This window comes from Mucor velutinosus, assembly GCF_035048745.1.
Source record: "Mucor velutinosus strain NIH1002 chromosome Unknown tig00001563, whole genome shotgun sequence".
Classification (NCBI taxonomy): domain Eukaryota; kingdom Fungi; phylum Mucoromycota; class Mucoromycetes; order Mucorales; family Mucoraceae; genus Mucor; species Mucor velutinosus.
This window is the reverse complement of record NW_027041904.1, coordinates 3,066,374-3,081,851: the sequence shown is the minus strand read 5'-3', so window position 1 is coordinate 3,081,851 and position 15,478 is coordinate 3,066,374. Positions and strand designations below refer to the sequence as shown.

The 15,478-nt window shown below is 38.9% G+C and overlaps 4 protein-coding genes across 4 annotated transcripts; 3 read left to right on the top strand and 1 right to left on the bottom strand.

Moving 5' to 3' along the window:
- Positions 1-86: 86 nt before the first annotated feature.
- Positions 87-961, top strand: ATC70_009621 (uncharacterized protein; the record flags this gene model as incomplete). The annotated part of the gene is made up of 4 exons (XM_064828850.1): positions 87-370; positions 421-598; positions 655-791; positions 856-961. 4 exons carry the CDS (start codon positions 87-89, stop codon positions 959-961), a joined length of 705 nt encoding a protein of 234 aa, XP_064686052.1.
- A 183-nt stretch (positions 962-1,144) lies between these two features.
- On the top strand, positions 1,145-4,154 carry PBY1 (putative tubulin--tyrosine ligase pby1; the record flags this gene model as incomplete). The annotated part of the gene is made up of 3 exons (XM_064828849.1): positions 1,145-2,211; positions 2,372-2,444; positions 2,499-4,154. The coding sequence occupies 3 exons, from the start codon at positions 1,145-1,147 to the stop codon at positions 4,152-4,154; spliced, it is 2,796 nt and encodes a 931-aa protein (XP_064686051.1).
- A 3,084-nt stretch (positions 4,155-7,238) lies between these two features.
- On the top strand, positions 7,239-9,074 carry ATC70_009619 (uncharacterized protein; the record flags this gene model as incomplete). Its single annotated transcript, XM_064828848.1, has 4 exons — positions 7,239-8,022; positions 8,083-8,184; positions 8,235-8,774; positions 8,830-9,074. 4 exons carry the CDS (start codon positions 7,239-7,241, stop codon positions 9,072-9,074), a joined length of 1,671 nt encoding a protein of 556 aa, XP_064686050.1.
- A 2,840-nt stretch (positions 9,075-11,914) lies between these two features.
- On the bottom strand, positions 11,915-15,289 carry ATC70_009618 (PKS_AT domain-containing protein; the record flags this gene model as incomplete). Its single annotated transcript, XM_064828847.1, has 13 exons — positions 11,915-12,292; positions 12,355-12,512; positions 12,572-12,673; positions 12,739-12,983; positions 13,042-13,291; positions 13,344-13,481; positions 13,536-13,662; positions 13,724-13,832; positions 13,903-14,066; positions 14,141-14,332; positions 14,389-14,508; positions 14,576-14,802; positions 14,863-15,289. The coding sequence occupies 13 exons, from the start codon at positions 15,287-15,289 to the stop codon at positions 11,915-11,917; spliced, it is 2,637 nt and encodes an 878-aa protein (XP_064686049.1).
- Between the last annotated feature and the right edge of the window lie 189 nt (positions 15,290-15,478).

Sequence of the window (15,478 nt, the reverse complement as noted above, 5' to 3'; positions counted from 1 at the left end):
TCTCAAAAAGGGTCAGTAAGCACTATTTCGACTATAACATTCGCATATTAATACTATCGACTTTAACAGAATAACTTATACATATCATGACCGAACAAGAAACACGTCCAGTTGTTCAAGAACAGACCAACCAGACTATCAGTGACGAACAACAACAACAACAACAACAACAAACACAATCGCCCGTGGATGCCAGCTCTGACCAAGTAAAGACAGTTTTCCACGACTCCAAAAACTACAACGTAAAGCATCCTCTCCAAAATACGTGGACTCTATGGTTTGATAACCCACCAAAGAAGGCCAGTGCAGCTTCTTGGTCTCAAAATTTAAAGGAGATTGTCAATGTTAGCACCGTCGAAGATTTCTGGGGGTAAGCATGTCGTAGTGTTGTTTTACTCGAGATACTGATACTGTGGCTAGTGTTCACAACAACATTGTCAAAGTCAACCATCTCGAACTGAACACAAATTACCATGTTTTCAAAAAGGGTATCCGTCCTGAATGGGAGGATGCTGCCAATGCAAACGGTGGTAAATTCAGCATTCAATTCCCTAGAAATAGAACCGGTGAGGCTATCAACGATTACTGGCTTAATTTGGTAATGTTGGATGATGACAGAAAGGATGAAATGATATCACTAACCATGCGACGCAGATTCTCGCCATGTTGGGAGAGCAATTCAAGTACGAGGACGAGATTTGTGGTGCTGTTGTTTCTGTGCGTAAAGTATTTTATAGAGTTGCTCTTTGGATCAAGAGTTCCGAAAGAAATGAGAGAATCGAAACTATTGGGTAAAGTATATGCCATGCTGATCACCTCAAGGAACTAGGTCTTAACCCACATTTGAATGTATAGTCGTCAATTGAAGGAATTCCTCAATCTCAACAGTGCATTAGTTGTGGAATTTACTCCTCACGGTGATTCTGCCTCCAAAACCAGTGAGAATAGATTTACCATCTAGGGTGTAGAGACAAGAGTGAGCGTGTGCGTGGTTTATATATAAAAAAAAAGTTTCGTATATTGGTTGTGTGTGTGTATAGATATGTGTGCTACCTTACTGCTGTTGTATATATGAGTAACGCGCCCGTTTTTCTTCTCATATCTTGGTTTCTTCTTTCCATTTCTTGATTTTTTTCCTTCTCCAATGTATGAAGAGCCACCACCACTGCCCTTTCCATCACTACAAAACCTCAAAGCCATAGCAGCTGATATAATAAAGATCCAAAGAAATCCAACAACGCCAGATGTCGAATTTCGATTTTTTGAGCCGGAGCCCAGCAATTCGCAAGCAGAGAAGAAGAAGGCGAGGCCCACCAACAAGGCCTGCGAAGTGTGCAAAAAGAAGAAGGTTCGATGTGATATAAATTCATTTCCTCATGAGCATTGCACAAGGACAAATTGTCAATGCTTGCACCATGAAGATGTCTCAAAAGAAGATCAAGTAGATATTCCTTCTCCATCCTCCTCTTCCGTTGTTACTGCCAACACTTTAGCCACTCAATCCAGTGAATCAATACCCTCGACAACCGTCTTCCGTAAACCCGGTCTGCTAAAATCAGGCCATTATACAGGGGAAACTTCATTTTGTGGTTATCTTCCCTCTTTGGAACAACCCTCGGTCGTACTCGTTGAAGAAAGTTTCCCCACATTTACTTCAATACCAAAAGAGCCATATATCGATACAAGCGACAAGCTCTATTTAATAGACACTTACTATGACAACATGAACCCATTCTACCCCTTAATGTCAAAGCAGGAAGTCTTGTCGCAATTACACAACCCCAAATGCAGCTATCTATCTCCTCTCTTCTTTTACGCTTTATTTGCACGTGCTGCTCATGTGGAAACAACTGGCAGACTCACAACTGATAATCGCTCTTTTCAATCGCTGGGAACAGAATGCATGAATTATGCATCTACTCTTGTTAATTACTATAAAGACAGACCGAGAATCAGCACTGTCTTGGCATTGGTGATCATGACAAACCATTTAGAACAAGAAAAGAAGCATCAAGATCTCACAAAAGCATGGCTATGGGCTGGAGAAGCTTTTCGTATGGCGCTTGATTTGGGAATTCATCGGGCCGTTATTTCCACAGAGGCAGATTCAACAGGGCAACTCTGTATACGCACATTTTGGCTGGCCTACATTGCGGATTGCACCATCAGTATGACTTATGGAAGACCCTCTGCAACCGAGGAGAAAGTGCTGTGAGTACCAAAGGAAATACAACACTATGACCTTATTTGTATATTGACCTTTTCTTTTGTTTGTCCTACTAAGTGATGTTACATTGCCAATAAAAATACCAACGGACGATCATGCCACGGCTCAATGGATAGATGGTCTAAACACGCTGATTGCCCTTAGCAAGATCACTGCCAGAGTCATCAAATTCAATTACTGCCCGCCACCCCCATTTATCATTCAGGGGCCCGTCAAGGTATGCAGAACAGTAGATCATGACATGTCATATCATCTCATCCGTCTGTTATAGCGACACAATGCCTTTTTAGTCAGTGTAGACTCATGGCTGATCGACATCATGCACCCGATGAAAGAACCAGAATCGCCTATATCGAGTTCACCCAATGTCCTTATGGAAGAATCGACCATCTCGAAGCGAATTGCATTCCAAAAGCAAATGTTCTTGTGCACCAACCTGATTCTCCTTCATAGACCCTACGTCAATGATGTGCTGGCTGTTCGAAACACCAGCAACAGACCTTCTTACGACATTTGCTCCTACGCCGCTGTTATCATCACTGATGCAGCAAGAAAACTAGATCTCAGTGAGCTTCTCTATCATTCAAAATCGCCCATGATTGCCTACGCTCTTGTCATGGCTCTCCGTGTACATATCATGAACGCTGCCAGCGCAAATCCCGAGAAATACAATGCCAACAAAAACTTTAGCCTGAGTCTCGCCACGTTAAGCAAACTACCTCAATCGCAAGACACCAATTCCATGCTGCATCATGCACTCATTGATCTGGAGCGACAGTACAATAACAGATTCTCTCTGGCTCAGGAACGAGAAGACGATAATCGCATGCAACAGCAATTGCAACAGCAGATGCAGATGAATCAGCCCATTGTTACTGCTGCTCAAATTGTCTTTTCACCAGGAACAACAGAAAAGAGAAAAGAAAGACCTGGCAACAGCGATAGATCAATGTCTCAGTCATCCGTGCACCAGCTCGACGCCAATGCTTCATCTTTGCGCAATTCAATTGTAATTAAAGACTACAACCATCAAATTGACGCTACAAACAAAAAGAAAAAGAGGGCCAAGGTTCAACAACAACAACAACAACAACAACAGCAGCAGCAGATGGCTCTTGAAAATCAACAGCACAAGCTTAAGCAAAAGCAAAAGCAAAGACAACAAAAATTGCAGCGTGTATTTCCCTCTGCTTCAACCTCTTCCAGCAGCATTGTAGATCAGAAACCAACGGTGCAGCCACAAGATCAATTTGAGATCAAATTCGATAAAGATCAGCCTATCCAATATACACAACAACAACAACAACAACAGCCACCACAGCCATCACCACCACCACAACAACAACAACAACTGCAACAGCAACAACTGCAGCATCGTCAGCATCACCATCATCATCTGCAGCAGCAGCCATCATTGGCGCAACAACAATTCCAGTTTGATAATGCAATAGCACAGCAAAACCTTGGATTTTACATGCAATACATTCCCAGTAACAACAACAACAACACTGGAATGATGGCAAATCAGGCCAAAGGTGCCAACTCATCAGTGCCATTTACTCCATTAGACTTTCAGATGATACCTCAACAAGAACCTTATTATTATACAACAACAACAGCGGCTGAGCCACAACAGCAACAACAACAACAACAACAACAACAACAAAACCTATTCTTGGATTCATCCACTGAAAACACTGATCTCGACAAATTCTTGTCTTCTCAAATGGACTTTGACAACATTTGCTTTGGTGATGGCTTGTACAATCAGCAGCAAAACTTTGTTACCGATGAACCAGTGTCCGTATACTGTGTAGCAGCGCAAGATGATACAATGGGCGTATTGATTACTCGAGCAACTGAACCATCTCCTGCCACTACCACCACAACAACGTATAATAGTAACCTCAACAACTTTACTTTCTAGTTTATGTATACATATTTTTCTTATACCTCCTTATTCTCTACTCTTTTTTTTTCAAACTTGTGTACTTTGTATCATTATTATTCATAATATATATATATATATATATATATATATATATCCCTTTATTACCATCGTAAAGTACTTTTTTTTTATCCTGTGTATTTGGATAAGCGTTGTGGTTCATGGTTACATTTAAATTTCATAGAAAGATTTTCTGCCCGGATATTTGATTTCTTTTAGAAATTTTTTGAGGTTTAAGCCCTGTGATTATGTACCAGAATTCGATGTGTACCACCAGCTTGTTTAGTAGTACTTGATCGAGGACTGGAATCATTTTACTTGGTCAAGATATACCTACATTTTGCTTGTTTAAGCAATATGCGAAATATCAGTTTATAGGCATTCAAGCGACATGAGTTTAAGTTGTACGAGCTGCTACATGAACTATTAATTCAAATCTGATAATGGGTGTATTGGATATGAGAATGTAATCTGTGTCTGCCTGTCTGTTTGAATCTGACTCCGTAATATGAAAATCTCGTAAGATCTGTATTTCTAACCTTAACATTCGAATTTGATCTTCAATTCAAAATTGAAAGCAGAAGTTTTCTCTGGCAATAAAGGGCTTTCAACCTTAATTCCCAAGTTTCTACAATGGTTGAAGAGTACATCAAGGGCGAGTAAATGAATTGGACAACAAGTGAGTGTACAGCATGAATAGTTAAGCTGATAAGCAAGTAAATCAAACTTGTCATCTGTCAATGATCTAGTTTTAAAAGTAATACACAATAATGGTAAAATATTCAGTTTCTTGGGGCTTGCATCAGCATTGCTGAGATAACAAAGGATTGCGCAATAGGCTTCTTACTAAGTGAGAATTAGGATCAGAATGTAACATTTATTTCCTCAGTTTCGTGATCCAATGATTGAGGTACCACGGGTTGCCTAAGGATCAATGATATGGCTACTCATTAGCATGTTTAGTTTTCTTGATCAACATTAGAAACCACGTGGTGCTACTAACAACATAAAAATACTGGTTGGATTACTGATAAAATAGCTCACAACGAACGCAAGGTGGTGTCAGCGTTGGAAGCTGGCTCTTTTCAGTTCTAGCTGAGTTGCTTCTTTGACAGATTCGTTAAGATCCTAATAGACAAGTACCGTTTTCCGTAGCTAGGACACAATGTTCAGAATGCGGCAGTAATGAGACGCTTGTTTGAAGGAGAAAAAGAGTTTTTTTTCTCTCATTAAAGCTGATACTTATAAGTTATGATGGGAGCTCTATGATATCTGCACATTAAAAACCACTACGTGAATGGAAGAACTTTCAAAATCCCTAATAGTTTCGCCTTTATAGAAATGTGTTCCATCACTTCGAATTCGACAACCACCATGGCCAGAGAATGCTGATATACAATGGCGTCTGCGGCATTACTACTGCTGCAGTACTTATACCATGACCGAATATGTAAATATGTACAATTTATGTGTGGGTTCTACTGGAATTTTACTACTTTCGTGTGAAATTTCTTCAGAATTCACCTGCGACTTAAGATCCAAGGCTTCCATGATGCTCTACATCTTTGCCAAGGGAGATAATTCATATAAGGGGCAGACAGCATACTGACATCACGTCTTTCTACTCAAAAACCAGCAAGAAACAGTGAAATTCGGATACATTTGAGCAGTATTTTCTCGCGCTAGAAGCCGTTTTAAACCGTCAGACTGGTACCACACCATCAAGCTTGGCTAGCACTTACTTGCTGACACCTTTGCTCAACTTTTTTGGGATCGCCAAAATTCGACCAAAAACCAGACCTGTTGCGTACCACACTGTACTCAAAAAGAGTTACATGTTACATTAAACAAAGTGCGCAAATTTAACTATTACAGAGTTCAATCAGATTTCCCCCAACATCATGGATTTTTAGTCCAATGGAAACGTTGTTCATTTCAACCCATGAATACCTTTCTCGCCTACATTCATTTACACCTCTGCCCACTTTTATATACATCTCTGCCCACTTTAAGATACATCTCTGCCTACATTTAAATATATCCCTGCCTACTTTTATATAAATCTCTGCCTACGTTTATATAAATCTCTGCCTACGTTTATATATATCTCTGCCTACGTTTATATATATCTCTGCCTACGTTTATATATATCTCTGCCTATTATCAAATACACCACTGCCTATATTTATATATACCTTTGTCTACATTTATATATACCTTTGCCCATATCTAAATACTTCTCTGCCTACTTTCTGCCCACTTTCATTAACATCTCTGCCTACTTTCATTAACATCTCTGCCTACGTTTATATATATCTCTGCCTACGTTTATATAAATCTCTGCCTACGTTTATATATATCTCTGCCTATTATCAAATACACCACTGCCTATATTTATATATACCTTTGTCTACATTTATATATACCTTTGCCCATATCTAAATACTTCTCTGCCTACTTTCTGCCCACTTTCATTAACATCTCTGCCTACATTTAAAGACATCTCCGCCTACTTTCATATGCATCTCTGCCAACTTTCATATATGCCTCTGCCCACATTTAGATACATCTCTGCCCACTTTTCTGTGTGCCTCTGCCAACTGTCATATATGCCTATGCCTACATTTATTATGGCTTCGTTGTATTATTCGTCAAAGTAGCTGCTTAGTACAGTGATTGTCGGCATTTAAGCTGCACTTCTTAAATAAGCATAGGTTTTTTGCCATTCAGAACCTAGTTGATAATTAATGTTGGACAAAAGCGATGTTACGCAACTGTGGAACAACTCAAATTCTTATAGAACATTTTCAAGGAGAATGACGAGGTGTTGTCTGTTTATCATAAGGGAGAAGCACAAACGGGTTTGTACCATTTTTGAAATCTTCGCATGCTTCTATTTATGAATTGATCTCGCTTCATGCATGCGTTGTTAAAGCTGTGGATCATATTTTCTGTTGATAAGCCGTTGCAATTATACAGTTCTCGTTAAGAGCAAGCCATCTTTATAAATACATTTGAGATTTTCTTTGCTTTTGTTCTTTCTTTCTTTCTTTATACATTAAAATGAGTAAATTGATTAAAAACTATTTTGGCGCCTTAGAAGGAGAGATGGATTACGCGAGCCAGCAGACTGGTCGTGGTTCCGATGATGAATCAATCATTGAACAAGATGCTGGGGACGTTTGGAGTGATAACAGCGACGGCACTCGCCTAACTGTAGAGCCTGAAGATGAAGATGAAGATGAAGACGCAGATGAAGACAAAGATGAAGACGAAGATGAGGATGAAGACAAACACAGTCATACTGAGTCGTTCTTCATGTATGGAAGTGATGATGAAATCTTATTAAGACCATTATTCCAAAAAGTGGATCTCTTGATAAATGATTTCGCTGAAACAAATGCAGCCTTCACCAAAGACCAAGTGAAGCGATACCTTGGAGCACATGTGTGCTACGAGCATCACACAAAATTCATTGGAGAGTTCAAGCCTCCCCAAGCAATCAAGACAAAGCTCAGTGGCTGGAGTATGTATCAGAAGGAACATACTCAGGGCAAAAAAATTCTGAAATCAGAGCGCAAAGCCCATTTGCAGCAACTTGGAGCCCAATGGAAGGCGCTTAGTGCAGAGCAGCAACGGCCATACAAACTAGAGGCAGAGGAAGAGAAGAAGCGGTCCTCGAACATTGACATGTTGGCCAAGTACAAGTCTTTTGATAGACATTGGAAACAATTTCGCAGAAGTGCAGATTTCTTCAGAGAGAATTATCGCACACATTTGATGATTTACCGAGCAACTGACACCATTTATGATAAACTCTACGTACCATTGTATCAGCCAAATTCTGGTACAGTAAATCATTTTTTACGGTCGGTTATAAGGACATTCGTTAACATGTATGTCATAGATGAATCAAAAGAAGCCTTTAAACAAATCGATGAAACGCTGCCATCGATGAGTATCATCGGTTTTCTGGAAAGAGAGATGCGAAAAACTCGTATTACCCCAGGTATGTATTACACTGGTTTTTCAATGTCTAAAATTGATAATTTTTGGCAGGTAATACGAAGGCTCCCCATGCTGCTCACACTCCCCATGCTGCCCACGCTGCCCACACTCCTCACGCTGCCCATGCTGCTCACACTCCCCATGCTGCCCACGCTGCCCACACTCCTCACGCTGCCCACGCTGCCCTCACTCCCCTCGCTGCCCATGCTGCCCTCACTCCCCACACTCCCCACACTGCTACTCGCAGGTATCCCAAAATCCTGAAGGACTCTGATGACGATTATGACTCTGATGGCTCGTTCCAGGATGGTGATGATTCACGAGAGGATAATGAAGCACGAGGTTCTCAAAAAAGGCCTGCTGCAGCAATTTCAACACTGGACGATACACCAACGATCGCTGGATATTTTGCAGCTATTGCGCCTGTTCCTTCGAACTTTTCTTCCAAATCATCGAATGCTCTACTGGCTGCCTTTGATCCGAGCAATAATGCCATTTCAGCTGACCTTGTTCAAAAATCAAACAAGAAGCTTCGTGGAAGCAAAGAGCAAGATATCAAAGATTTACGAGTCGTAGCCAAAGATGCCTGGTGTGAGTATCGCACATCTAACCAATCCATGTAATTCATTTCTAATAATTTTTATAGCAAAGGCAATTGGCTTGTCTGACAAAAAAAAAGTGGCTCCTAGTTGGAAGAAGGTGTTTACGAAAACTAAATATCGTGATGGTCATGTGTATGGTCTCGTTGGATGGCCAGAGGACTTGCCATACCCAAAAACAAACCGCAAGGGCAAAGTTGATCATGATATTGAGGGTTTATCTACTGATGATGCAAAGAGGGTTTTAAAAGGCTTTCGCGATGGTGTTATTGACTTTAAAAGGCTCAATTGATGTGGTTTGCGTGTAATGGTCATTTGTAGTTGAAGTTGTATATCGAGTGTCGCCATCTTTATTTTGTTAATTGAATAAATGCTTTACAAAGACAGTTGATTAGCTTGGATGTAGTTTTGTATATGTGTTTATAAAGTGGTAAAAAGACGTAAATTCGAAAAAAAAGGGGGATTGTTAATTTAATATTGCGTGTATCTATATATACTTTGGGCCAGCACTCCTTTAATAAATGTTGCACAGATTATTAAAATGTATCACCTTGCTGATCAAAAGTGAGGCTTTCTTCAATAATTGCAGTCAACTGTTTTCATCTTTTTTATCAACGCTTCATTTCCAATTTACTTTTGATTGATCAAGATACATCATAAAATCAGTAGAGCAGCATTGCCATCCCATTTCATCATCCTCTTGCTGTCTAGCATTCAATTTCGGCGGTGTTGTATGGTCACGATATACGATTATTTGGTATGAGCTTTACCTAAAGCATAATGCGAATTTTGAAGTCAATCAACAAATAGACCACAACGTATAGATATTTTGATAGTCGCTGGAGGAGCTGGCACTTGAAAAACAGATCATACACAATATAGAATTGAACCTTGATCAAGATTGACGCATCTACAAAAGGGATTTCGTACTCGAGTACTTGTTCCGTGTGTTACACCTTTTAGTGTAAACAGATTGCTGATTTTATTAGCTTTATCCATTCCACGTACAGTATCAAGAGGATTTCATTGGACTTCTGGGGCGAACACAAAATGAAGCATGGGAATTATAGGCATTGCAGTCAAAATACCCTCTGGAATTCGTCATTTTCATGTTCGTTCCTAAATTTCATCATTCGATTTCAACAAAAGATTGAACTCAAGAGAGGGTTGTCTAATAAGACGAATAAAAAACTCTTCTGAGACGAAAGCTTGCCACTTTAAATCAAGCTATATGTGGTTGAACAAGAGTAAGTATGAGTCTTCCTTCAAAATATATACAACGAAAGCCGAGACAAGGGTATAACATCACAAACAGTGTCACCACTACCGTCTATATGACAGATATTACTATATTGCTTTATTAGCCAATTTATGGACCCTGCTACGACAATTCCATTGACTATACAGGTTGTTCAGTGTTTGAGACCATTAATCATTAAAAACTCAAGAAGCGCGTCGAAACCAAGTGCTGAATTTTGCTCTATTACTACATTATACAAAGACATAGATTCCCGTCAGCAAAATATACATGATACAAATTGCAAAAGCTGATTAACGCACAAAGGAGAAATTCAAGTATGGACAAGGCAATATTTCAAAAAGGACATTTCAAGCCTCAAAGTAAACCATCGCTGAATTACAGTATGGCAAAAACGGTGCTCACACAGAGCTTTTCTACTAGCAGTATGCTATATACAATAAATTATTGTGCCATTCATCATACACGAGACTAGTGGTAGCTTAACTTGACAAAGTACGAATGACTTTTGACTCATGACAAAGCAAGCGTGAATGCCTCTATGACTATGATTGCTACCTCAATTATATGACTATAGCCCACTTTGATCAGTTGTACTGAGAGCAATAGCAGCTAGGTACAAGTACTAAAAATATTTGTGTATGCAATAAAAGAACGTACCTTTATTGTTAAGAGGTGATAGTCAGGAGGAAGTGGAGGAAGAAGAGCTAAAGATAAAACCACTAGCTTGAATTGATTTGCTTTATCAGTGTATTGATATGACTAGGAAGCAAATGCATTCAGTTATTGGAATATGAGGATGTCAACTATGAAACGGTTTTCATACATCACAGTAGCTTTTTCATAATAGCGTTATAAATAATATATAATTGTACGTCAAATTATCTGCGAAATAGAAAACAAACGGAAGCACCTAGCAGCAAAAGTAATGTCAATGACGAGGTTCAGTTATAATACAACAGTGCTCTGTAATTCATAATCATATGTTGAATATATCTTGTTAGATAGCGTTAGTCACTGTTGAGGCATAAAACAACAACAGCCGTTCGCTGTCGTTACAGTACTTGTTCTTAATCAAACGCGATGAATGACACACGTGGCAAATGTATTCAATACTAGAAATGTTATTTCAAATAAAGAGAATCGTTGGAAACAGCTAATATTATTAATTCAATGATTTTATAGCAAAGTACAAAGCAAACAAGAAAACTTAGCATTACAGTAAGGTACCACATAGAAGCTTTCTGTGACAAAGTGTACTCACTACATTAATATATTATATGATCCAGTTCAACAAATACGCCATTTAAAAGCTTTTTACCATTTTATTGCTGTATTATTGATATGATTTAATACGATGCTATGTTGGGCTGACTGTATTAAAGATGATTCAGAAGATTCATAGTTTATTATTAGCTTATCGTTAGTTTAAGTCAATATGATCACTGTTTCTACATTTCTGATACATCGGAAATACCTTTGAGAAGCTAAAAATATTAGATTTATGATACTTTTACAAGAATACAATTAGTTTTGTATACATGTAAAGCTAGTAGACAATCAAGTTGATTCACATCACGTGAGTAGTAGTACAAAATATTGTAATAACTATAGTATTACCTAGAATTTTTGAAATTTCTTAAATTTTTGCTTTGCGAAATGGTAACTTTTTGTCGACGGAACAGACAAGATTACGAGTTCAAGTCCCTGCGTTCTCTTTTTTAGAGAAAATTGCCATTATTAGTGTTTGTAGCAACGTTCATTTAATTCAGGGATAATTTGATACAGGAACATATATGTTGAGATTTTTTCATACGATAAAGTTTTACTAGATAATATATATATATAAAATAAAAAAATAGGCACTTGATGCTTTATGATCCTTCCTCAATGTCTTGAAATGTGAGTAGAATTTCGTCTTCTGGGTTTGGCTCACCGCCTTCACCAGGATCTGCATCGTTTGGATCACCGGCGTCAACCACATCATCCTCAATGTTGTCGAAAATTTCATTCCCGTCATCGCTAAGATCCACCTCAGGAAAAATAACGACATTGTTTAGCAAGTCAGAGGCATCTCTGCTTGCAAGCAATACCGGAGGTTTGGATCTTGAAATATTTTTCAACAGTGACTTGGCACTGCGTTGACGGCGAGCAACGTCCAGAACTCTCATTCTGACAAAATGATTGTTCTGTTTTCCCCTCAACGATGACAACTCACTTTCGTAGTTGCCAAGAACCCTCTTTGCTTCACCCTTCATCGAAAAGTATCATTAGTATACATGCTTCTTATGCTATTGAGTTTACTCGAGCCTACTATCAAAATAGAAATTTCTTCGACGTTTCTTTTCAATATATGCCAGTTGTTCAAAGGGGTGGGCAAATCCAGACCATTTTCGGCAGCATACAGTCTGATCCGTTCCACTTCTTTTCCGACTGTCTTCTTCTTTCTTCTGTCGATCTCTGCCTGCGTACCTTCATACCATTATACACTAAGATATTGCTCTCGCTTGCGATTCAAAATTATAACTCACTGTATGAGGTTTCTACAAATTTGTTGATCATCGAAATGATCGCCTCTGCTTTCTTCTTCAATATTTCAAGCGACAAAATAACTCTGGCCGCCTTTGCAGTGCCTATCATTTGGGTTAGAGTTCAATCTAAGGGAAGTTTTCGTTCTCACAAAAGGCCAAGCCATTACCAAATGAGCCAGGTTGAGATATCTTGTGCTCTTTCATCAGAATTGCAAACAAGAGGTGTTTTACAAATGTATTCATTACATTGTATCGAACTTCAATGATCCGTTCTCGATGTTCTTGCAAGGCTGGATCATCTAGGCTGTTGATCATCGCATACCCATACACAGATTGTAATTGCTTGATTTGATCGACCAAAAAATTGTTTCTATTGATATCTTTCTTGGTAGTGATTTCAATTTTTCTTCCACTACATTTTAAAAATGGTTCAACAGTAATATTCCTCTATGCACATGTTTAAAAGTTACCTTTCATCTCTCAAGTCATTCAACAGCAAATATTCAACGGTTAATTTTAGGTAGTAAGAATACCTACTGACATGGGTTTCTTGTTCTGCCTTATCTATAAGGATTTGCACACCGGCAGGAGTTGCTGGAATCATCACGATCTCTACATGCTCACTCCACTGTTCTTCCAGTGCAAAAAATTTCTCATTTGTAATGTTGAGCTCGCTCACCTTCTTCATTGCATTGGTGTACTTTTTTAAGATTTGTCCCGCTGTTATAAATAGATTAGTAAGACAACAATATGAAAGCTATGTATAGCTTACGAATTTCCAACATTTTGTTCTGTCTAAAATGATATACGACATCTGTTAACAATGATTTGCGGTTGAATTTGCTCATCTGTCTGATCATGGAAATGAAGCGATTTGCTGTGCTCCAGAAGCGCTCTACACCTTCGCCATCTGATTATTGAGTCAGTATTTTGTTCTCCACTTTTATTGTTCATGCTTATTTACCGGTATTGCCACTGCCATTGACAACTCGTGGATGGTGTTGGACTTGACAATGCATGCTATGGGCATAGGCGTGGAACACTGTCACGAGATATAAAGGAGCCCTCTCCTTTAGCCCTGGTATACACGACTAATAGTTCGTTCTTGTGTTGGAATCGATGTATGCAGTCTCTGAATATGTATATGCCTACCTCTAATTTGCCCTTACACAAGCAAATAATGTCATACATAATTAGTAGTTTCTGAGAGTTACCCAATAAACTCATAAGATGACTGATAGCCGCAAGTGCGTACTTACGCCTGTTACAATCATTTAGGGGAATCAGAAAGTTGTTAGTCTTTTTTTTTAGCATTACCAAGATCTACTTACCCTTCGCCATTATAAATATCGTATAATCGAATAGGCACGCCATGTCTTGCACAATTCATAGAAAAAACTCCTTCTTCGTCAAAACGGTTACTCACCTTTCGATTTTTCTCTGAGCCAGCTTTGAACGTAGGGTTGTTGATGTTGTCTAGTTCTTCAAGACCACACTTGATGAAAATGTGATTAGTATGCACCATCAAGTACAAACATTTTAGTGCATCTATATTGTCAATATGCTTACCAGCTCTTCTTTCGCATCATCTTTTTCATTAGCAAACTTTTCAACTTCACCTTCGACTTCCCACAGCTGTGCAATGTCGTAGCTTGTTGAAAAGATACTAGGATAGAGATCTACATCATTTCGGTTTCGCTTGTTCATCTTTCTTTTTAATTGGAAGTTGCCATCCATTACAACTCCAACGGTATCACCATCCTAAAAGAAAGCCTGAATCAGTTTTTGCTAACGAGATGCCTTGCAACGCAACTCACAAAACACGCATGACAGTACAAAGAGTGGTTGACCAGTCGTAAATCATCCAAGGCATGGCTCTTCAAATTTCGATATATTACTTGTAGTGTGTTGAACAAGCCGTTATTCAAATTTTTAAACTAAAGAGAAAAGAGAACGGCGAGATATTGAGATAAACAGCACAATGGTCTGCAGCATTTAACTTACGTCGTTTTCACCATAGTTACTCAACAAGAGATTATCAACATTCTGCGTCTTCACGAATGCATAATTTGTAATGCTTCCATGTAGCTTCAAGCTCATCAGTTTTTCAAAGACGGCGAAATGGACCGCAGCTTTTGGTTGAATTGTGCTGCTTGGCAACATTTGCATCAATACCAATTTCTTTAGGATTGGTTGATGCATACAATAATCAACTTTGATTTTTTGATGGTCTGCAAATCAAGTGTCAGTTTAGCTTGTGTAATATTTGGAGTTTCACTAAATTTACTTACTGTGTAGCATATAACAATATACCTCCAATGTTTTCTTATTGCTGCAGTCGCATTGATATGTGCTTTTCAATTGATTTGGGACTTTGAGGGTAGGGTCAGCATGGCCATGAATCTCGTGAGATTCAAGATACCACTTCTTGAGCGAGACACTTTCTTGAGCCCAAAAGTCTTTTCTAATTCTCCTTTGTTTTTTTTGTCTGAAAATGGTTGTGAAACCATAACGCTGGTTAGAAGGCTCTATGTAGTCGAAGCCATGGTCGATGCTGTCATCGTCAAAATGAAATGCTCCGTTTGCATGGACAAGTTGTTTAGTGTTGTCGTTCAGCGAAGCATTAGGCTGGGTTACAGCTTGCCTATTCCGTTTCTCCAGCTCATTGATGTACTTGATGGCTTTCGCATGTGCAGTCTTTGCGCTCTTCTTCATCATCTGAGACTTTGTTATAGAGCGGCTACGTTGTTTGCGTGCTTTTTGTTTTTTTTCTTCAAGGCTATCTCCTCTGCATTCGTTGGCATTTTCTTGATAACCTTTTTGTTTGATTCCTTGTTTGCCTCTTCTTCAGTGGCTTTCTTGGCTCTCTTAGCAATTTTATAAGCTGCGTCGTTTTTCAACATTTGA